This window comes from Pleurodeles waltl, chromosome 6 (assembly GCF_031143425.1).
Source record: "Pleurodeles waltl isolate 20211129_DDA chromosome 6, aPleWal1.hap1.20221129, whole genome shotgun sequence".
Taxonomy (NCBI): domain Eukaryota; kingdom Metazoa; phylum Chordata; class Amphibia; order Caudata; family Salamandridae; genus Pleurodeles; species Pleurodeles waltl.
Genome location: NC_090445.1, coordinates 334,533,026 through 334,556,244, shown reverse-complemented (window position 1 = coordinate 334,556,244; position 23,219 = coordinate 334,533,026). Strand labels below are relative to the sequence as shown.

Genomic DNA, 23,219 nt, shown 5'->3' with positions numbered 1-23,219 from the left:
AGAGACATAGTGCACAGGAGTACTGTCCGGCGTGGGAAGGCAAAGGCTTACCTCAACCAAAGTGGGACAGCTGGCAGAGAGGACCAGAGGACTACGGACCACCACCCGTCATGCACGATCCATGCAGCTCAAGATGAGGGGAGATCCATGCAGCCGGTCGTCATTGCAGCAGGTGCTTGCAGATGCAGGGGAGTGACTCCTTCCCTCCAAGGGAGATTCCTCCTTCTTCTTGTGCAGGCTGAAGAGTTGTTGTCTTCTGAGGATGCACAGCCGGGGAAATGTTGCAAAGCTGGCAGGAACCATGGAAACAAAGTTGCAGAAGAGTCTTTTTTGTGGATTGCAGCGTTGTCGGTTCCTAGAGGGTCCAGTTGTGCAAAGGAATCCTGCTGGAGTCTTGCAAGCCGAATATGAGGAACCACCCCAGAGAGAGACCCTAAATAGCCCTTAAAGGGGGACTGGTCACCTAGCCAGGTAAGCACCTATCAGGAGGGGGCTCTGACGTCACCTGCCTGGACTGGCCACTCAGATGCTCCCATGGAAACAAGATGGCAGAACCCTGGGACCCTCTGGAGGAGCTCTAAGCCCCCCTGGGGTGGTAATGGACTTGGGAGTAGTCACTCCCCTTTCAATTGTCCATTTTCATGCCAGAGCAGGGACTGGAGGTCCCTGAACCGGTGTGGACTGGTTTATGCATGGAGGGCACCAAATGTGCCCTTCAAAGCATACTAGTGGCTTGGGAGGCTACCCCTCCCAAGCCAGTCACACCTATTTCCAAAGGGAGAGGGTGTTACCTCCCTCTTCCAAAGGAAATCGTTTGTTCTGCCTTCCTGGGCTTGATCAGATCAAGCAGAGGGAGGGGAGAAACCTGTCTGAGGTGTGGCAGCAGCTTGAGAAAACCCTGTAAGACTGGTGGTAGCAATGCTGGTGGTCCTCTAAGGAGTCCCTAGAGTGCATTGAACCATACTTCCAATACTTGCAACAGTATTGGGATACTATTCTGACATGTTTGATAGCAAACATGCCCAGGTTCGGAGTTACCATTATGTAGCTGGACATAGGTAGTGACCTATGTCCAGTACATGCGTAAAATGGCATCCCCGCACTCATAAAGTCCAGGAAAAAAGGTCTGGAGTTTGCGGGGGTACCTCTGCTAGTGCAAGGGTGCCCTCACACACAGATACCTGCACCCTGCCCTCTGGGCTGAGAAGGCCTACCATAGGGGTGACTTACAGTGACCTGGTGCAGTGACTTGTAGTGAAACCGGGTGCATGCACCTGTCATCTGTTTCACACAGATTGCAATGGCAGGCCTGCAGGACCCTTTGCATGGGCTCCCTATGGGTGGCAGAATAACCACTGCAGCCCATAGGAATTCCCTGCAACCCCAATACCTAGGTACCATATACTATGGACTTACATGGGGGGACCAGTCTGCTAATTGTGGGAAGGAAAAGGTACCGTTACCAAGTTAGAAGGGACAGAGCATAACCACGGAGGTCCTGCTTAGCATACCTGTTTACAAAAGCACAGAGTCACTGACACACCCAGTCAGACAGCGATAGAGGTACTTACACATCCACTCACACATCTACACAGCACTTATGTATCCACCAATACAAAGAGCCATTTGCACACTCAGTTACACACCCAAACACCCACTAACACAGTCAGGTACCAATCCATACAGCCACTTACATACCCATTTAGACACCAATACAGTCACTAATACAATCAGTCACACACCCACACAGCTACTTACACATCCAGGGACATACCAATAGAGGTACTGATACACCCACTCATAAAACCACTCAACCACTGACACATACAGTTACCCACCTGTACAGCCACTCATGTTTTTTTAATATTTCTTTATTGCATTTATTTTGGAAAGATGACATAATACAGCAAAAGGCACATGTGATCCACGTGTTGCACGCGTTCAAGTCGGAACTATAAACATATGGGAAGGGAAGGGTGTAGACAGAACATGTCCATGTATCTACAAAGCAGAATTATTATAGTTACTTTACAATCATAGGAGTTCGACAAGTTGTCTCCACACATGCAGTCTATATGGTGTACATCCGGCACATCTGTCGCCAAATTGCAGGTGGTGTCTACTTGTACTGCCCATATACTAAAATATGTGGTGCATTGGATTATATGCATGCCGTCGCAATCATGCATCGCTTACAGGAGAAGGGTCGGAGTTTATCTGTGCAGGCCCCAAGGGAGTAGTGAGAGCCGTTAACATGAGCTCCCATTGTGACAATAAAGGATACTTGCGCAGCCCCAATACCTCCTTGCGCCTAAGAGCCATGCGCTCTGCTCTCACCCAGACAGTCAGTGATACCGGTGGTTCAGGGGATTGCCATTTACAGGTGATAAGGTGCTTGGCCACTAATAATCCCAGATCTAGAAAACGGGATGTTACTTTCAGTTTTTTGCCCCTAGGGAACAATCCCAGAATGTATGCCTCCCTTGTCTGAGGTAAGGGTCGGTTTACACAGCACGCTAGGTACCTCAGAGTGGGGCAAGACTATACATACCATGTGCAGGAGGTCCGCCCCCAAAGTTTAACAGCACGGCAAGCTGCATCTATACTGTTAAAGTATCTGTTAATTGTCTCGGGTGTGAGGTAGGCTCTTTGAACTATATAATATTGTATTAGGCAAAATCGCATATTGCTCGGTACATACACAGGGGTTACTAATATGGTCTCCCATTCCTTGTCTGTGAAAGGTCTCCCCCATCCCCCCTCCCATCTCTCTCGGAGGGCCACAAGTGTGCCGGATGTAGGTGTGCATAAAGAGTCCACCATCCAGTGTATTAAATGCTGCTACTCTCTGAATATATGCAGATATCGCAGTGTGTAGTGTGTCTGGGGTTCCCTTGCGGGGTCTTCCCATGCTTGCTGCAAGGTATGTCTGAGAGATCTATACAGTAGAACGGTGCCTGAGTGTAGGCGAGTGTCTTCCATTAGTGTGTCGTGAGTGCAGAAGGTGCCTTCGGAATAGAGATCCTCCAGATTATAAATTCCTACTTCGTACCAGGCGGCCAGTTCTGCAGATGTCATGGCACATGTGCCTTGTGGTGTCCCCAATAATGGTACAGCTGGCGCATAGGGCACGACATTTCCAGTCTGGTAACAGCATCTGCGGTAGCAGCGGTAAGCCAGCTTTAGTAACATAGGCGCCGGTGTGGCGGATTTAACACAGGGGTGGAATAACTGGAGCAATATCCTGCGCGACCATGCCGGAAGGTCAGTGGCCATGTCTACCAGGTTTTGCAATGAGAACCAGCGAGCTATCCACTGTATCTGTGCTGCTTGGTAATAATGTTCTAGATTTGGTAACCACAGATTTCCCAGATGCAGTGGGCGGTAAAGTTTGGAGAGGGCTATCTTATGTCGAGAGGTTCCAGATTAAATTCCGGATTTCTCACTCCACAGATCGAAAAAAGGAGGCTGGGACATATAGTGGTAAATTTACAAAATAATATTGGAGCCTTGGCAGCACTATCATTTTGACAAGGGCTACCCTGCCCATGACTGTTAGCGGAAGCGTCTTCCAAAACAAAATCTGCCGGCGCAATTGCCAGAGCGAAAAGTAGTGGGGATAAAGGACACCTCTGCTGTGTGCCTCTCCTGATACAGATAGAGAAAGACATGAGGCATCCAGTTTTCGTTCGAGCCGATGGGAGTGTGTAGAGCAATTTCACTAATTGTATAAAACGGGGGCCTAAACCATATTTGGGAAAAACTGCAAAAAGGTAATGCCATTCCAGCAAGTTGAATGCTTTCTCTAGGTCTATTACTAGGCAGCCCACTCATGGCCAATGGGCAGGAGCATAGCGCATCACCCGAAAAGATCTACGCAGGTTGAGGGACGTTGTGCGGCCCAGTACAAAGCCATTCTGGTACTCATGCACCACTGGAGGCACCAGTGGGGCCAGTCGCATTGCAACAATTTTGGCTAATATTTTTTAGTCTGTATTGAGGGGTGCCAGCGGCCTATAGGAATGCAGACTGGTAAGGTCCTTATGCGGTTTCAGGAGGGAGACCAGTGTGGCCTCTCTCAATATATGGGGCAAACACACCTGTGCCAATGCTTCCGCATATAAAGTCAGTAATTTGGGTGCTAGTTGAGCTGAGCATGTCTTATAGAATTCGGTCAGTAGCCCATCCGGGCCCGGTGCTTTACCATTGGCAAGGGAGCAAATGGCATCCTGCACCTCGGATAGTAGGAGAGGACTATCTAGTTCTGAACACTGCTCAGCAGTGATCCAGGGCAGGGGCAACTCCGCGACCTGTACAGCCACTCATATACCCATACTCAGACACTTACACAGCCTGTTACACACTGACATAACCACTTATGTAGCTACTCACTTGCTAATACTATGTAATGTAATAGTAGGAGTGAATATGTCTTCCAGTTTTGGTAATACAACAGGGATGGTAACCATCAGGTCAAGAGGTGAGGGTCCCACAAATGGTCCAGCTGCTGATGATAATGCACCCACCTTCTCTCTCTCAGCATGTTGTGATATGCCCTATGTATGGTTTTCAGGTGTTTACAAATAGAGGATTTCATGTGAATACTTCTTTACCATACCTCTTGACAGTTTTTTGCTGCATATGGTGCACTGGACACATTTTAGGAACAATTTTCTTTCCTCCTAAAGGGTTGGAGAAATCATTTTGGAGGAATTCTTTGGGGGTGGCATATCTTCTTTGTCCTGCTCTTCCCCTTCTTTTCTATCTTCAGCAGAAGACATCCTAAATTTGAAACTCTCTTATTTTGAAGGAAAGCCATAAGATCGATGGAGTTGTGGTTTTGAGTCTTTCCCCAGAGAGATGTGAAAGGTACTTAAATTCAGTAAAAAATCACCCAGAGCTACTAATATTATTACTGTTGTAAACGTGAGCATATCAGACAAGATTACATTAGTAGCAATACATTGCAAGATTGTTAGCTCTGCTCAACTCAGTACATCAGGCAGTGTTGCCAGCAATAATGCAGAAAAGGCTTTGAGAGTGTGCAGTGGCTATATGTGGGTAAAACATAACAGCCATACCCACAGCGATAACATTATTACGGGATCGACGGGACCATTTTGTGCAATGCATGTAGGGTATTATACACCTTCCATCTTGAGAGAAAACCCTATCTGTTTGAAACTGGATGACCTGAGGGACTTATGGCCCAGCACAAAAATATGTTCCCACTTCGTAATTGCTAGCCTACATTTGGTTCTATTCTCTAATTTGTTTAGAAATTAAAGTTGAACCGCAGTATCTCCTCAGAGCCTAAACCAGTTGCTGACCCCTGTAAGCTCGGTCTTTGATAAAAGCTGAATGAGGGCCTGAGTCTCCTCACTCATTTCTTGATTATTCTCTGTAGTATTATAAAAACACACTGTGCCATTGTAATTGTACAAAATCTCTTTTTTCTTTTATTCTTATATCAATGACTTTTTGGGATCACTTTCTGTTCATAAACTAACCAGTTGGACCAGTTGACTCCAATGAAATCATTATAATTTTTAATTTCATTAAAATGTATTGTGCCCATATTCTATATCTTCTCGTCTTCTTCATTCTCATTTGACAGATGAAAGTGCTGGCATGATAGCTGGCATTCAGTTTATAGCAGTTGTTAAAGTACTTACTCAAGCATATCCAAGACTGCACGGTACTATTAATGGTTAATTTCATGATCCATTCTTAAACTGTCGATCAATGATTGTCCTTTTAATTTTTACTGCCTTCCTCGTTTTCAACAGACAGAGAGAAGACATTCAATTCCTAATTTTCAGTGAAGTACTTTATTGGTCATGTTCAAAACTGCATTATACAGTTTAGTTGGGAAACGTCATATGACTTTCTTAAAGTATCATGTATAAGAAAATGATCCTCCATGTTGGCTTATTGAAACTCTATTTCATTCCCTTCATGTATATGTTTACACCTGATTTTAAACACCATGCTTTGCTTTTTGTCCATCAATTTGTTATTATGAGTTGCATTTTTGTAACATATTTTATTTTAACAAACTTAAGTGCAATTTGTCCCAGGAGGGCATCCATCCAATACCGCTTTCTTATTTTATAACTTATGATGTTTGGTATTCCCCGATTTCAGATTTAAGACGCCCCAATAGTTGGAATGTTTTCTCCTCTAGCTGCATAAATAGATCAGCATCCTTGTTATGGCCCAAGGGTTACTCTGCACCCATTAAAATAATTACCCTTAATTCAGCCTTTCTCAATTTTAGCTCATAATTACCTCCGCTTTGTAGTTTCTCAATGTATTACACACGTTTCTCCCAGACATGTTTGACAATTGGAGAGCTGAAGTCGTTGTTTTTTATAGCTCCAAGATAAATTAATAGTCTCAGTTTCACTTTTTTGTGATACTCCCTCCATATTGTTTCTTGAAGGTGCATTGCAATACACATACTACATGATCTGTTTCATATTATGTGTTTTTAATTGTTTTCATTCTCCCGTTCTACTATTCAGATATAGTTTTATATAATATGTGTATACAAGAACAGCCTCACAAGGATACGGTGAATGCATGCCCTTGGTGAAAACTGTCCTCCATATCGATGCGACCCTTGATTGTTTGGGTTCTGCGGGATTCAGACATAATTCTGGCACAAGAGCATTTAAGAGAACCGAAATTACAGATTGGGATTTTAAACATTTGGTGACTACGAACGGAAATGATGTTGGTGAAAGGTCACTGTTTGGACTGTTTAACTGGGAAATCAGAGTATTCCTGCAAATTGTGCATTGTGCCATAAAGATTAAGGGCCTGATTACAACTTTGGCGGAGGGCGTTAATTTGTCCCAAATTTGACGGATATCCCTCCCACCGTATTACTATTTCCATAGGATATAATGGACTCGTAATACGGCGGGCGGGATAGCAGTCACATTTGGGACGGATTAACCCCCTCCGCCAAAGTTGTAATCAGGCTCTAATTTTTTTCACTCCGTTATAACATCACATTCATAATATATTGAACCGATGCACATGTGTTCCATCATTATTCATGAATAACTGTGTGAGTCAAGCAGTGACGAGAAAGGCAAACAAGAACTAAACAAAAAGTACCAGAATGCCCATTAGTGTTTAAAAGGCATGGGTGCACAATTTGCAACTTGCCAATAGACTCACTGAGCTGCCATGATGAAGACCGTAATGGTTGCAACGCGCTGGCAGCGCTTTTGTGCAATTCTTGGTGCCAATTAAATTTATGTGAATTTGAAGCCCCTTGGAGTGCAGCATTCTTTGTTTAAATTATTTCGGGGATACTGGTCATGTCCCAACCCGTGCACCAGCAACTAGAGTGCACCACTTTTGGACTGCACATATATATATATATATATATATATATACATGTACATATATATAAATGCACACACACACATACAAATGCACACACACACACATATATATATATAAAACAAGAAAAAATTATTATGCGTTCCATCACACAGAAATATTGTAATATAAGGGGTTATCCCCATCATAAAAAATAATATCTAATTTAAAAAATCATATTGGACGGGTTCTGGAGGTGTGTATGTATATGGATATATCTATAAATATCATTCATAATACTTCTTAAAAAGAAGACAATGTCACAGCCACTTACTTGCTACATCTCTGTGATCAAGGGGGCAGAGTCTCCTGAAACGCATTGGAGAATTTTATTTTTGTCATTTTTTGCTTTTCTGCCTGATTAAAGACATTTGGATTGTAGAAAGTAAGTGGCTGTGATATTGTCTTCTTTTTAAGAAGTATTATGGATGATTTATAAGGGTTCGTGACCCTGTTGCAGCCTGCTGTGTTGGATGCTGACTTTCACGCGATTTAAAGTATCATATCTATAAATATATATATATATATATATATCAGCAACACGTTGCCAGACACATCCGAGAAACCTCGGTGTAACAAAACAACGAGCTGTGACTCTAATAGCATGAGCGTGTTTATTTAATTTGCAGCAACAAGAGCAGGTTACCTGTGAACAAGGAGCGTAGGCTCCGAAACGCTTCAGGTCTTTTTGCTCTTGTTGCTGCAAATTAAATAAACACGCTCACGCAATTAGAGTCACAGCTCGTTGTTTTGTTACACCGAGGTTTCTCTGATGTGTCTGACAACGTGTTGCTGGTATGTGTTAAGGGTCGCTCCCTTGCTGTTGACTCGCCGCTGGTAAGTGGCCGGAATGCAGCGTCCTTTCAGAGTGGAATATACATATAATTTTTTATATATATATATATATATGCAAGAAAACCTACCAAATCCCTACGCAAGGACCATAATTGTCCCTGGTTAGATTTTTTCCTGTTGTGGCCACTAGTCCCAGCCATATAAGTGTGCTGACGTTTTTATTGGAACAAATGTGGGGAAAGCAGGGTGGTATGAATTAAGTAGATCCCTGCAGATTTTGGAAGTTTCCATCACAAAAATGTGAGGAACATGTGTGAATTTAAGCACAGTTTGAGGTTTGCAGGGCATTGTGGGCAATAAACCGTAGTGGGATCCGCACAAGACACACCATCCCGAACTCCCCTAGGAGTCTAGTTTTTAAAAATGTCCTATTGGGTGGCGGCTGAGTCCATGGACAAAGTCCACAGCTACCCATATTGTGAAAAAGCTTTGATTTTGCTAGGTAAAATGTGATACCTCCAGATAGGATATTGAGGTGTTTTGTGTCACAGGCGGCAGGCCCAGCCACACAAGTACCATTTTTATAGGGAGACGTGTGGGAACACAGAATAGTAGAATATTTTTTTATTACCAAATGGATTCCTCTGAATTTTTGACCACATGTAAGACAACTTGCAAGAAAGAAGACATTTAAAAAAATACTCTCGAAATACCATGACAGTATGGGTAACCCCAATATCAAAGGTGCACAAAAACTCAGTGTTTCGAAACTCAGGATCTTGTGTAAATTTAGGAAATACATAGGTTTCCTTCATATCCATTTCCCTTTCACTATATTTTACCTTATGAATTTCTGTGTGGTTGGTACACAATGGAAAATCATTAAAAGGTGCAGATTAGTTGTTAGCTCTGGGTATCACTTGTTTTTGAAGAAACTACAAACCCTATACATCAGTATATTGCTTTTTGAAATTGCCACTATGACAAAAAAAGACGAATGATAACTTCACCAATAGCTACTTAATTTCATTAATTTGGTATTTCAATGATTAGTTTCTTTTGGAAAAACTTGTGGGACCCAGACAAACGAACCCTTGCTGATTCAGAATTTTGAATTTAGAAATTTATACATTTCTGGGATCTGCCATGGGTTTCACACCTGTTTCCACCATGATTTAAAAGTAGGAAAAATGGGTGACCTCTTAAAAAAATGCAAAAAATTAGGTTCTTTTAAAAAAACTTTTTTAAAGCTCTGCTTGATCCTGGAAGCTGGGAAGGTGGTGATCTTAGTACATAAAACATTTATTTGATTACATTTTTAGAAAAGAAAACATACACTTTCTTGCACAGCTCTTTTTACCCATTATCTCCCAATATTTTGGCTATTTTCTCGGTTCATCCTTGAGAAATCTACAAACTGTGGGTGCCTTTAGATTCTCCAGGATGTTGGAAAAAAGGTTGAAAACCTGGCATGGATACTTTATGTGGAAAAAAGTTATGACAGTGTAAGCGCGAAGTACCCCAAATATAAAAAAAACGAAATCAGCACTGAGGGTGAAAAAGCCTCAGCAGTTAAAGAGTTTAATTCATATGTATTTATCTGCAAAGCAGTGGTACTCCTGGTGTACATGCATGCAGTATAAGGGCATATAAGCCACAAACATAGGGTTCCAATTATATGCTTCATATGCAGTGCAATCCACTGATGGTAAAGCCACAGCATCTTTTGGGGCATTGTCGATACTCTCTGATGTTACCATTCTTTCTTTTCAGATTTTCTGATAATTCTGTCTCAAGTTAGAAACACTGTAAAATGTTCCAAAGAATCCCAGTGAGATTGATCATAGTTATTAAGAAGGGCTTTGGAGAGGTTCAGTGGAAGATCTTGCCACTGTCCAGTCACCCTCTGGAACTTATTACTCCTCCGCCTAAATCTTGTAAAGAATTTTCTGGAATTTAAACATGCCTAAAAATCTACTTGATGCACTTAAATACACTTTGAATGTTATCTCCTAATGGCAGCTTGGCGATGTGGTATCTTTCCTGATTAACCCTTTCCCTTGTCTATCCTCCCTGTTTAGTGGTGTGAAATAACTGCAAAAAGGCAGGACGACCTCTGCAAAAATCTAACAAAAAAGTCAAAACACTGAGAGGTGGAACATTAGCAATACATGAATTATGATAATGATCACATGATGTAGAACAGAATTGCTGTGTGACACGGCTGGTAGCACTTTATTCCTAATTTTTTGTGACTTTCGCTACAGGGATTTGTAGATCACTGTAAGAAAATGCCTCTTTCGGCATAATCACCACCATTTTTGTGGATTGATGCTGCTGTTTTTTTACTCTGTGCACAGGGACTCTGCTAACAAGGCACCAGTGCATGTTCTCTGACCCTTAAAATGTTAAATTTGGCTATACTTCAAACTGGCTTATTTTCTTTACCTATAAGTCCCTAGTATATGCTACCAAGTATACTCAGGGCTTGTGAGTTAAATGCCACTAGTGGACTGCAGTACATAGTGTTCTACCACTAATATGACAATACAACATATGACCCAGGCCTCCACTAGTAGCCTGGCTGTGCAAGTTTAAACTGCAAATTCAACCTGTCAAAATAACCCCTTTTGACAGGGCTAAACTCTTTATTACTGAGTCACCACTGTTAGCCTTCAGGCCCATAAGGCAGGGCACATGGTATTTAAAACTAGGATGTGCACATGTTTGAAGTAACACTTGTCCTTACAGTGAAAAGGCCTACAAAGCTATTTTCACTGTGGAAGGGTTCCCTGCTCTATAGAAGAGCATTGGGAGTTAAGTACAAACTTAAACAATGTTATCTCTGCCTAGAAACCAGAAAAAGGTACGTCTTGGACTTTTAGAATATTTATTACAAATCAAATAGATTGGTAATGTCAGATGTGTGACAAATATTTTATAAAAGGTATTTTTAAAAACCTACCTTTAGCCTGCCTAAAGCATCTAGATCCCATTTGCCTGAACTTCCAACTGTCACATAGGAGTTGAATATCTCCTAAATTAGGTAAGAACTGGCTGCCAGAGCTAAGATAAAGTGCTTGGGTGTGAATAGGTGTCCTGTTCCCTTGACATGATGACCATCGAGGCAATGCCCAGGAACGTACTTATCTTTAAAAGGGCCCTACCCTGTCACAGGCAGATGTATCTCACACCTGGGCCTGCCCCCTTCTATTGTCCTTCTAGACAGCCAGGCATAAATGCCAATGGTAGAGAAGCTGCCCTCAGAACCTGTTTTGAGCAACCACCATTTGTAAGGTTTGCTCATGTCCTGGGTCAAACCTCCAGGCTGTGCACAGGAGCTCTGCACAGGGGAAGAAAGGTTTTGCCATCTTGTTTTTAGTTAGAGTGGGGCACTATGTGATTCCTTATAGTAAGGCCCACAGGAACCGCTGCAAATGTGGGTACCCCTAGGAACTTTTTACCTGTTCATCACGGAGGAGCCAGGCATCACCCCCAAGCATAGGCTTGTGCCAGGCTTCAATGTGGCATCCCTGGGCACCTCTTGAGAACACTCTTGTGCCTGAAGAAGCAGAGTATGAACTGCACCGGCTGCTGTGACCTCTTGCGAGAACCCTAAGGACTGAATCTGCTCCCACATGTACCCAGGACAAAGAAGTGGACTCCAAAGGTCAATTGGCTGACCTCCTGCTATGCTACAGGGACACAAAAGCTGAAATAACACCACTTTCCTGAGAGAGCCCTGCTGACCAGTTTCAACTGGACAACCTGGAGTTTTTGGATGTTCTTTTTATTTTCAGTTTTGAACCTTTATATCTCCTGTTCCCCTGACTGATTTTTTGTGGTTTTGGTGTAATTGTCATCATTAAAACATTCACTATTTTTATACATTGCAATGGAAGTTTCATTGTGCTGTGTTTTTTGCTTTTTAACTGTTTTGGTACTTCTAAATGCTTCACTCATTTTTTAAGCTCTGTGCCATAGTTACCAGGGGTTGAGCTCAGGTTTAAAGTAATTAAACCATCACTGGACCTAACAAAATAGTGCCATTATTACTTGTGGTCGACTACCATCCACCTCAACTAATAATCCACTTTCTCACCATCGAAGAGTAAAATACTCAGTACGATGGTATAGAATGTCATCTTCCCAAGATTTATTAAATGAACACTATTACTTTGGTTAATATTAACTCCTACTTAAAAAGCATCAAGAAGCTATTCAGTGTATCGAATTTTCTACATAAATGATACCATTTAATATATATGTGTAACAGTCTAATACATAAAATAGGCAAGAGTAGAGAACTACTTACTTTTCCAAAGCTCTGGCAATATCAAGAAACCCAAGTGCTGATGTGCTGTTTCTGTCCCATGTGATGGATCTGGAAAAGGAAAAAAAAAATAAGGCATCGAGAGTTGAGTAAATGGATATACACCTCCGTTTTGGTGGAAGTAGCTCCTGGTGGTAGGCATCTGCAATAAGGACATCATCCATTCATTTGCGAGAAGGTCCTTTTTTGTATGACCTGTATAACATACAGCTGGCAGAGTACTGCAAATATGATAAGGGAACAAGTCAAGACATTTGTCTATCAGGGTTCAGCTTTCGCCAATCTAATGTGTAGGCCATTTTCACATGACAAGTGCTGCATAAGTATCAAGAATACTCCACTTTAAAATGATGCCGCCATTTCTGCCAGGGAACATTCTAACTTATAGCTTGTAGACTGTGGGTAAGGCAAGCTACTCATTTCTTTATTACCAAGGGCATGAAGTTCCAAAGCTCCTTGGAACCGTTGCAAGTCTCAGATTGCGAGTAGGTTATCCTAACAGGGGGTTTGTTTTTTTGAACTTTCATCGAAGCCATGAGTGTGATTAGAGTTTTGTAAATAGCTCTTGCTGTATGTCTTACATAGATAAATACCCAACATTCAATTATTTTACTGTATTTACATCATACCCATTTCCAAATACAAAATCATGTATCAAAAATTTACATTTGAGTTACCTAAAATTAACATGGTGATAATGCCAGGAGAATAAGAATAGCGGACAATACTTCAGAAAATCGAGAATTCACCATTTTAACCACTATCCAGATACTTCTGCTACATTTTATTACTGGAGTAAACCTTTAGAGTTACATTTATTCTCTTATTTCAAGTTCTTTCCATGCATCGAGATTTGCTATCTATAAATATTTCCACAAAAAACAAAACAATTCTTTAGGTTGAAATTCAGATATAAAATCATACCATTTTTAAGAGACGTATGGTGGCACCCCATGTAGCACAGACATTAAATAACTAAGTGCAAACTGGGATAAAGAATAAGGCCCTCATTATGAGTTTGGCGGGCGGCAGAGGCCACCCGCCAAACTCGTACTGTCATCAGGCCGCCTGTGCAGCCAGAACACTGCTGGCCCTATTAGGAGTTCACTGTATTTCTGCCTGCCAGCCCTGCGGTGAACAGGGCCGTAACTTTGAGTCTGGCTCGTAATCGAGCTGGTGCCAATGTGGCAGTACGGCGGGTGCAGCAGCACATGTTGTGCTTTCCACTGCCTGTAATTTGGGCAGTGCAAATCGTGACGGGGCTGTCCATGGGGGCCCCTGCACTGCCCATGCCAACTGCATGGGCAGTGCAGGGGACCCCATGGGACCCTCGGCACCCCCTTTTCCGCCAGCATTTGCATGGCGGGGCTTCTGCCATGCAAAGGCTGTCGGAAAGGGGACTTGTAATCCCCCAGGGCAGCGCTGCAAGCACCGCTGCCCTGGTGGATTACAACCGCGAGACCGCCAGGCTGTCGACTGGTGGCAACCTGGCAGTGCCGGTGGTCCGATCATGGCACTTTTGCCACAGTCGTAATGTTGCAGTCGGACTGCCACTTTGTCAGTGTTCCGACCATGACCCTGGCAGTCAGGTGACCACCAGGGTCATAATGAGGGCCTAAGTTACATACCTTTTGTAACACACTTTCTGGCAGAGACTCTGGCCCTCATTATGAACACGGCGGACACTGAAGCTGGTGCCCAGTCTGCAATCTATTCATCACAAATCAGAAAAATTGTACAGTACTTGCGCAAATCCATGTTTCGACTACCATATTTTATCCTTGGGCCTTAAAAATTCTGATGCCCTACCAAATATATAAATGTCTTAGCAATAGTTAATGAAGGTCTTGCAAATAGGAATACTACAATATACCAAGTCCTACATAATTTTGTTCCGGAGTATCTATTAAAATGCCAAAGAATAGCAAAACCACATTTGCATATATATAATCTAAAAATAATGTAACTTCTTAAGTCCTATGACTACATATCATTTTTCTCCAAAGAGCTTTTTTCAGAGTACAAAATAAAAGCAGCTGCTTTCTTTTATAGATGGCTGCATATAATATTGTTTGCTTATCTGCCACACCTTACCAATGCAAAAATTTCCAATATCCCTAGATTTGAATCCCAAATGTCTTCCTGAATTAAATACTTCAATATAGAGCAGTTAAATGAGTTTCAGTCAAACAAGCAAAGCAATATTCCCTTTTTTAGACAGTAAGGCCCTCATTCTGACCTTGGCGGTCGGCGGAGAGGCGGCGGTCGGACCGCGAACAGACCGGCGGTCCAAAAAATGGCATTCTGACCGCGGCGGTCACTGCCGCGATCGACCGCCACTTTCCCACTCCGACCGCCACGGCGGTCATGACCGACGGGCTGTAGTTTGCGCACTCCGGCCCGGCGGTCGACCCAAGACCGCCAACCGTATCATGACCCTGCTTACCGCCGCGGTTTTTGGCGGTCGGGAACCGCCATGCGAACCATGGCGGTAGGCGCTATCGGGGCCAGGGAATTCCTTCCCTGGCACTGATAGGGGTCTCCCCCACCCCCCACTACCCCCCACGAGTCCTCCCCCCACACCCTCCACCCCCCCAGAGGTGGTACGAACCCCCTGCCCCCCCAACCCCGACATGCACATACACGCACACCGACATGCACGCACCCCCAACATGCACATATGCACACCCCCTACACACACACATACACAACGGGGGCACATACCCGCACACATACATGCCAACATGCGCACCCGCCGAACTACACACATTGCCCATAGGCACAGCAGCACCCCCCGCCCGCATGCACGCACTCACACACCCCCTCTACACACCCCCATGCACGCACACATCACACAACACCCCCCCACCCCCTCCCCTCACGGACGATCAACTTACCTTGTGCGTTGGTCCTCCGGGAGGCGACGGGAGCCATAGGGACGTGACCGCCAACAGAAGACCGCCAACAGAAGACCGCCACACAGAAATGTGGGTCGTAATTCTGGGGGCGGTGTTCTGCTGGCGTGGCGGTGGAGGTTGACCAGTCTCCACTTTCCCGCCGACCGCCAGTGTGGCTGCTGGCGGTTTTCCGGCGGAACGCTCCCAGCGGTCGGAATACGCGCAGCGGCATACCGCCGCGGTCGGCGGTCTTTACCGCGGCGGTAATTCGGCGGTCTTGCCAAAAGACCGCCAAGGTCAGAATGAGGGCCTAAGTTTGGCTGAGGTTAATCGAGTAACATTTCGTAAAGAGTTTCATTTCTTGCAATTATCAGTAAAGACAAATTGTAAGCATCAGTCACATCAAGATGTTCTGTATATTCAGGACCAAAAACTAAGGTTAGTTGATTTGGTACAGAGGAAGCTTTTGAAACACTTTAATTGCTAGCACTACCTAATATATTTGAAATTAAGTAAAAATACTACCATTTACAATGCTTTATATAGGGGTCAATGGGGAATAGCCAATATCCACAACTTAATTTTACCAGTCACTCAAACCATTGCCAGCGATTTCTTGCTAGTAATACACTTCCTCAAGTTCTGCATTTACTCATCATAAATATCAGACAGAAAATACCACATTGTAAATGTAGTTTTGACAAAATAAAAGTAAAATTAAATGCCAAATTATCGACCATAACTTAAAGGACAGAGAGATAGTGTTTATAACTCCTTAAGTAATGATCTGTTAAGAACCTAGAAGTTTTGCTTTTTTATTATTCCACAATGCATGTATTGGAAACGTGTTTTCAATGTCAATCTCAGTGCAGGTAGGTTGCACTTCATTTTTTGGAAACTGCTGAAATGATTCTTCAGAGACATACAAGTACAGAAAGCGTTAACAACACATACTTCATTTTGAGAACAGAGAGCAACAACACATCCTTTGCTTGTAAATTCATATTTGCACAGAGCTACAATCTAGAGTACCAGAAATGCTAACTGCAATGTTTAAATACTTTAACCACAGCTAGTCCTATTATGTGTAACTCAACATAGAGGTAAGGTGTCACACCCATCGCCTTGTCTTATTGAAAGGCTAGATGGAGGTTCTTCAGTGAATGGTTCTGAAGTGCTCCAATCCTTCTTATAGAAGTGACTTCAAAATTTTCTAAGCTAAAAGGTCAATATTACAAGAAGACAACTGCCATTTCAACCTGGCAAAATAGACCTTTTGCCAGGCCAAAACCTTCCTTTTTTACTACTTATACATCACTCCTAGGGTAGGACACACCAGAAGGCAGAGTGCAATGTACTTAAAAAAGTAGGAAATGTTCTTTTAAGTTATACATGTCCTGGTAGTGATAAACTATTTTTCCACTACTGCAAGATGTACCTCTCCCACAGTATATTATTGGAGTTGCCTTATTATATTTAATAAGGTATAATTTCTAAATGGGAATAGGTTAACAGTTAATGTTTGGTGTCTTTGGAATTGTAATGAAAAATCCTAACTTATGGTGAAGTCCAATTTCAAATTACAATTTTGAAAATGGCACTTTTATAAAGTTAGCATTTTCTAGTCTTAGCTATTTGGTGCCTGCAGGTTGTCACTAGGTCTGAGGACTGAGCTAAGGATTTACTAGTGTGAATCCAAGTACCATCTCTGGGATATTGTGAGAGTATTACATGGTGAGATCTAACCCCACACCACATAATACTCTACTTCCCTACACATCTGTTGAACCCAGGACCCACAGTGACTCCAAGGGCTACTTGGCTAGGCTCTGGGACTGAAAGCTCCAACAATGTCAACACCAGCACCTGGACTCTGTCATCTGTGAGTGTACCCTGCCAAGTGGAGCCACCCAGTTCTGGACCCTTGGAAGTGACCCAAAGGTGCTCTACCAACCTCTATGGATCCAGCTGAACTGCTGAATCTCCTCTGCTGTGCAACCCAGAGCAGAACTGATGCATCACCACTGCTGCGTGGACCTTCCCCATCGCAAAGACCCGCAATGCATTGCAGCATGCCACCTCGTAGAAACTGCTGCTGCAGAACGCATCCTCAGCACAGGTACTCGCATCCCTTGTTGATGGCAGGCTCAACAACGATGCTTCACCCCCCTCCGGAGACTAACTGGAACACTCTGAATGCATGTCTTAGGGGCACTATGCTAGCACTGAAGTATGCACCAACAGAGAGTGCAGGCTTCACAACAAATGGATACTAAAGATTTCTGAGGATTGGTAAGGCCCAACAAAGTACAAATACCAATGGAGATGGGGAAGCAGATCCATAAGCTGAGGGTCAAACTGACTGTCCTTCTGACAAATACAGCTGAGAGCTTGTTTATAAAAACTCAATAGGATTTCTGTGCAAAGAGTATCAAAGCTGACAGAGTCCAGCAGACCAAACTGCATGCAGCAGAGATTAAAAATGAGCTCTGGAGTTTTTAAAAGACAAGAAGAGAGGATGAAACTTTCAGAAACTTTTATGAATGTCTCTACACAAAATGGCAAAAAACCAGGATAAGAGGGTGAATCCATAGGTGCATACCTGCTGCCTATCCAAACCGAGGAACAGGAGTAGCACTTACAACAAATCAACAGAAGAAAGTGAAGTGAGAGAAGCTGTTACCTTCCTTAAATGCTTGGGCTCTGAAGACCTTGTAAGGGAGGCTAGTAACAACCCTGACAATCCTATTTTATTCCTTCCTGGAGGATGAAAAGGTGATTACTTGTATGCAGGAGACGGAGATCATATTGATCCAAAATCCAGTAAGGATAACAAAAAGTGTAGATCAGCTAGACGTTAGACCTAAATCAACCAATACTGTGGACACAAATGTTTTTACCAGGATGCTGGCTGCAAAATGTGTTAAACATCTGCTGATCTTGGTAGACTGAGTAAGGGATTGTGCAAAAAAAGACAATCATGATATTTTTGGAAGATTCGCCAATACGACTGAGAAGGATATGCATAAATGTATCCCTATTGCCTTAGTGAATTGTAATGCTGTTCGATTGAGTCACTTGATGATTCCTGAAAGAGATGATACAAAGAGTAAGCTTTGGTGTGAAATTTAAAAGAAGAACCACCTGTGAAAAAGAACAGTCAGTACTGCACCCGGATGCAGGTTCCTGGTTGGTGCAGATGATGTCCCAAGCTGGATGTAAGACTGCAGTCTTGTTTTCGTCGCTGGATTCCACCAACAAGCCTTGGCACATGTAAAGCTCGCGGCTAGTGGAAAATGTCGCCGCCCGGGACCAGGAGGGACCTGGTGGCCTCTACCCAGGAGGGGGAGACAGTAGGGACTCTCAGCAACTCAGTGAGCCCCCAGAAGACCAGGCAGAAGGCACAGGAGTCCCACAGCCTGGGGACAAAGAAGATGCCAATGGAGGCCCATGCAGCACAACACAAAGGGATCCCACGCTGCCGGAGAGCCACTCAGGAAGCTGTGCGTCCCAGGAAGGAGTGCTGGGGGCCGGAGCTGTGCTGTGCATGAAGAAATTCATGGAAGATCACACACAAACCTTGGCAACTGCAAAACAAGTCTTAGCTATTTGGTGCCTGCAGGTTGTCACTAGGTCTGAGGACTGAGCTAAGGATTTACTAGTGTGAATCCAAGTACCATCTCTGGGATATTGTGAGAGTATTACATGGTGAGATCTAACCCCACACTACATAATACTCTACTTCCCTACACATCTGTTGAACCCAGGACCCACAGTGACTCCAAGGGCTACTTGGCTAGGCTCTGGGACTGAAAGCTCCAACAATGTCAACACCAGCACCTGGACTCTGTCATCTGTGAGTGTACCCTGCCAAGTGGAGCCACCCCAGTTCTGGACCCTTGGAAGTGACCCAAAGGTGCTCTACCAACCTCTATGGATCCATCTGAACTGCTGAATCTCCTCTGCTGTGCAACCCAGAGCAGAACTGATGCATCAACACTGCTGCGTGGACCTTCCCCATCGCAAAGACCCTCAATGCATTGCAGCATGCCACCTCATAGAAACTGCTGCTGCAGAACGCATCCTCAGCACAGGTACTCGCATCCCTTGTTGATGGCAGGCTCAACAACGATGCTTTACCCCCCTCCAGAGACTAACTGGAACACTCTGAATGCATGTCTTAGGGGCACTATGCTAGCACTGAAGTATGCACCAACAGAGAGTGCAGGCTCCACAACAAATGGATACTAAAGATTTCTGAGGATTGGTAAGGCCCAACAAAGTACAAATACCAATGGAGATGGGGAAGCAGATCAATAAGCTGAGGGTCAAACTGACTGTCCTTCTGACAAATACAGCTGAGAGCTTGTTTATAAAAACTCAATAGGATTTCTGTGCAAAGAGTATCAAAGCTGACAGAGTCCAGTAGACCAAACTGCATGCAGCAGAGATTAAAAATGAGCTCTGGAGTTTTTAAAAGACAAGAAGAGAGGATGAAACTTTCAGAAACTTTTATGAATGTCTCTACACAAAATTTCAAACAACTAGGATAAGAGGGTGAATCCATAGGTGCATACCTGCTGCCTATCCAAACCGAGGAACAGGAGTAGCACTTACAACAAATCAACAGAAGAAAGTGGAGTGAGAGAAGCTGTTACCTTCCTTAAATGCTTGGGCTCTGAAGACCTTGTAAGGGAGGCTAGTAACAACCCTGACAATCCTATTTTATTCCTTCCTGGAGGATGAAAAAGTGATTACTTGTATGCAGGAGACGGAGATCATATTGATCCAAAATCCAGTAAGGATAACAAAAAGTGTAGATCAGCTAGACGTTAGACCTAAATCAACCAATACTGTGGACACAAATGTTTTTACCAGGATGCTGGCTGCAAAATGTGTTAAACATCTGCTGATCTTGGTAGATTGAGTAAGGGATTGTGCAAAAAAAGACAATCATGATATTTTTGGAAGATTCGCCAATACGACTGAGAAGGATATGCATAAATGTATCCCTATTGCCTTAGTGAATTGTAATGCTGTTCGATTGAGTCACTTGATGATTCCTGAAAGAGATGATACAAAGAGTAAGCTTTGGTGTGAAATTTAAAAGAAGAACCACCGGTGAAAAAGAACAGTCAGTACTGCACCCGGATGCAGGTTCCTGGTTGGTGCAGATGATGTCCCAAGCTGGATGTAAGACTGCAGTCTTGTTTTCGTCGCTGGATTCCGCCAACAAGCCTTGGCACATGTAAAGCTCGCGGCTAGTGGAAAATGTCGCCGCCCGGGACCAGGAGGGACCTGGTGGCCTCTACCCAGGAGGGGGAGACAGTAGGGACTCTCAGCAACTCAGTGAGCGCCCAGAAGACCAGGCAGAAGGCACAGGAGTCTCACAGCCTGGGGACAAAGAAGGTGCCAATGGAGGCCCATGCAGCACAACACAAAGGGATCCCACGCTGCCGGAGAGCCTCTCAGGAAGCTGTGCGTCCCAGGAAGGAGTGCTGGGGGCCGGAGCTGTGCTGTGCATGAAGAAATTCATGGAAGATCACACACAAACCTTGGCAACTGCAAAACATGCAGTGCAAGGGGGTACTCTCTTGCATGGGGAGGCAAGCTCTTATCTCCACAAAAGATGGACAGCTGGACCTTAGGACCATCTGGACAACTTCAGTCCACCACCCATGTTGCTGGATCCATTCACTTCATCAGGAGAGGGGACCCACACCACTGGTCGTCACTGCAGAGGGGTGCCTGCTGAAGCAGGTAAGTGACTCCTTTACTTCAAGGGAGATTCCTTTGTTCTTCTGGTGCAGGCTGAAGACAGGCAGTCCTCAGAGGATGAATGACCGGGAAACAGTTGCAGTTGCTGGCAGGAGCTGAAGATACAATGTTGAAGAAGTAGTCTTTGCTTCATTGTTACAGTTTGTAGAGTTCCTGGAGGGTCCAGATGCAGTTTCGTCTGTAGAAGGTGAAGTAAAGGATTCAGAGGATTCATGCTGGAGTCTTGCAATCCGAATCTGAGATAACACCCAGAGGGGAGACCCTAATTAGCCCTGAAAGGGTGATTGGTCAGCTACACAGGTACGCACCTATCAGGGGAGGGCTCTGATGTCACCTGCTGGCACTGGCCACTCAGTTGCTCCCAGAGTGCCCTACCACCTTGGAATCCAAGATGGCAAAACCCAGGGACACTCTGGAGGACCTCTGGGCACCACCCCTGGGGTGGTAATGGACAGGGGAGTGGTCACTCCCCTTTCATTTGTCCAGTTTTGCACCAGAGCAGGGACTGGGTGTCCCTGAACCGGTGTAGACTGGATTATGCAAGGAGGGCACCATCTGTGCCCGTCAAAGCATTTCCAGAGGATCTGGGAGTCTACCCTCCCATGACTGTAACAACTATTTCCAAAGGCAGAGGGTGTAACACCCCTCTTCCAAAGGAAATGCTTTGTTCTGCCTTCCTGGGCTTCAGCTGCTCAAGCAAAAGGAGGGCCGAACCCTGTCTGTAAGGTGGCAGCAGCTGGGGCTCAAAATACACAAGAAAGTACGGGGTTCTCTTAACGAGGGTGTCGCGGATATCAGCGTAGCCCTGGGTTGTATATGTTCCTATTTGGAAGGGTAATGTCAGTAGGTAACTGCAGAGTGCATGCGCGGGAAGAAACAGCGGGGGGAAAATTCCTTTTACGGACTAGGTGGTCTCACACACTATATAGTGTCATGCTTCATCATTTGACTACCTAGACCCACACAGGTAGAACAGTGCCACCTGGGCGGACTCAACCTCACTGTTAAAAGAACAGGAGGGAGTGCGTAAATAAACTTGTTTCTGGAAAGATCGGGATCCAGCTAATCTACTGAAAAAATTAAAAACACCCAAGCAGACACCTGTGAGGAGTAACAAATTTAATAGTGGTGTCTGACTGGTGTAGTTAAAACGGGGGTTGCGACACCTCTGTGAGGACAAGGACTCACAGGGTCACCTAACTAATAGCCAACATGTTTCTGCCCTCAGAAGTGAGCCAATGAAGGTCTCGGGGCATTCGTCAGGGCCTAGGATCCCTACGTCTCACGTTGGAGGAAATTACTCTATGTGAAAGTCAAAGAGTGTGAAATAAAAGGTCTACCTTACCCAAGGAAATACCTTGAGGCGGCCTATGGGGGATAAACAAACAATTAGAACACTGATGGCACACGGCACTGCAAAACCAACCAACTACACACGTGTCAAAGGAATGCATTCATGCACGTAACACATATGTTCATAATAGGCAATATTCATGCGTGGAGTGACCAAGTGGGTATATCTATCTATACAAGTGGACAGTCCTACCACAGCAGGGAATTACAATTCTTGCCCTTTCATAGAGGCTGCTATGCCTCTGGTATCCAGGAGGGGGAGTGTCCCCTTATAGTCAAACACTAAGGGGAGACACAGAAAGAGACGGACACAAAGACAAAGTGAGGAAGGGGAGGGAACAGGAGTAACCAGGATAGATACAGGGGAGAACAAGACTAGTGGAGTGGTTCCCACTAGGAACCCACTATCATTGCTAAGGGCTGCCTGGAAAACCTCAGAAGGCTGGTATGGCAGTACTGGGAGTCCACTGTGGAACCCCCAGAGTGCATGGAATTGTACAACCAATACTAGAATCAGTATTGGGGTACAATTCCCAGATGTTAGACACCTTAAACGGCCATATTCGGATTACCATTGTGAAGCTGGACATAGGTACTGACCTCTGTCCAGTGCACCGGTAAAATGGCGTCCCCACACTCACGAAGTCTGAGAAATTGGTCCTGGA

At 44.3% G+C, this 23,219-nt stretch overlaps 1 protein-coding gene across 1 annotated transcript in view; it reads right to left on the bottom strand.

Moving 5' to 3' along the window:
- The window catches only part of CARMIL3 (capping protein regulator and myosin 1 linker 3), a 1,220,401-nt gene that overhangs the window by 524,568 nt on the left and 672,614 nt on the right, over window positions 1-23,219 (bottom strand). Inside the window, exon 22 of the mRNA XM_069238205.1 lies at window positions 12,509-12,577. Coding sequence (XP_069094306.1) covers window positions 12,509-12,577 — 69 coding nt within the window. The remainder of the gene's footprint in view (window positions 1-12,508; window positions 12,578-23,219) is intronic.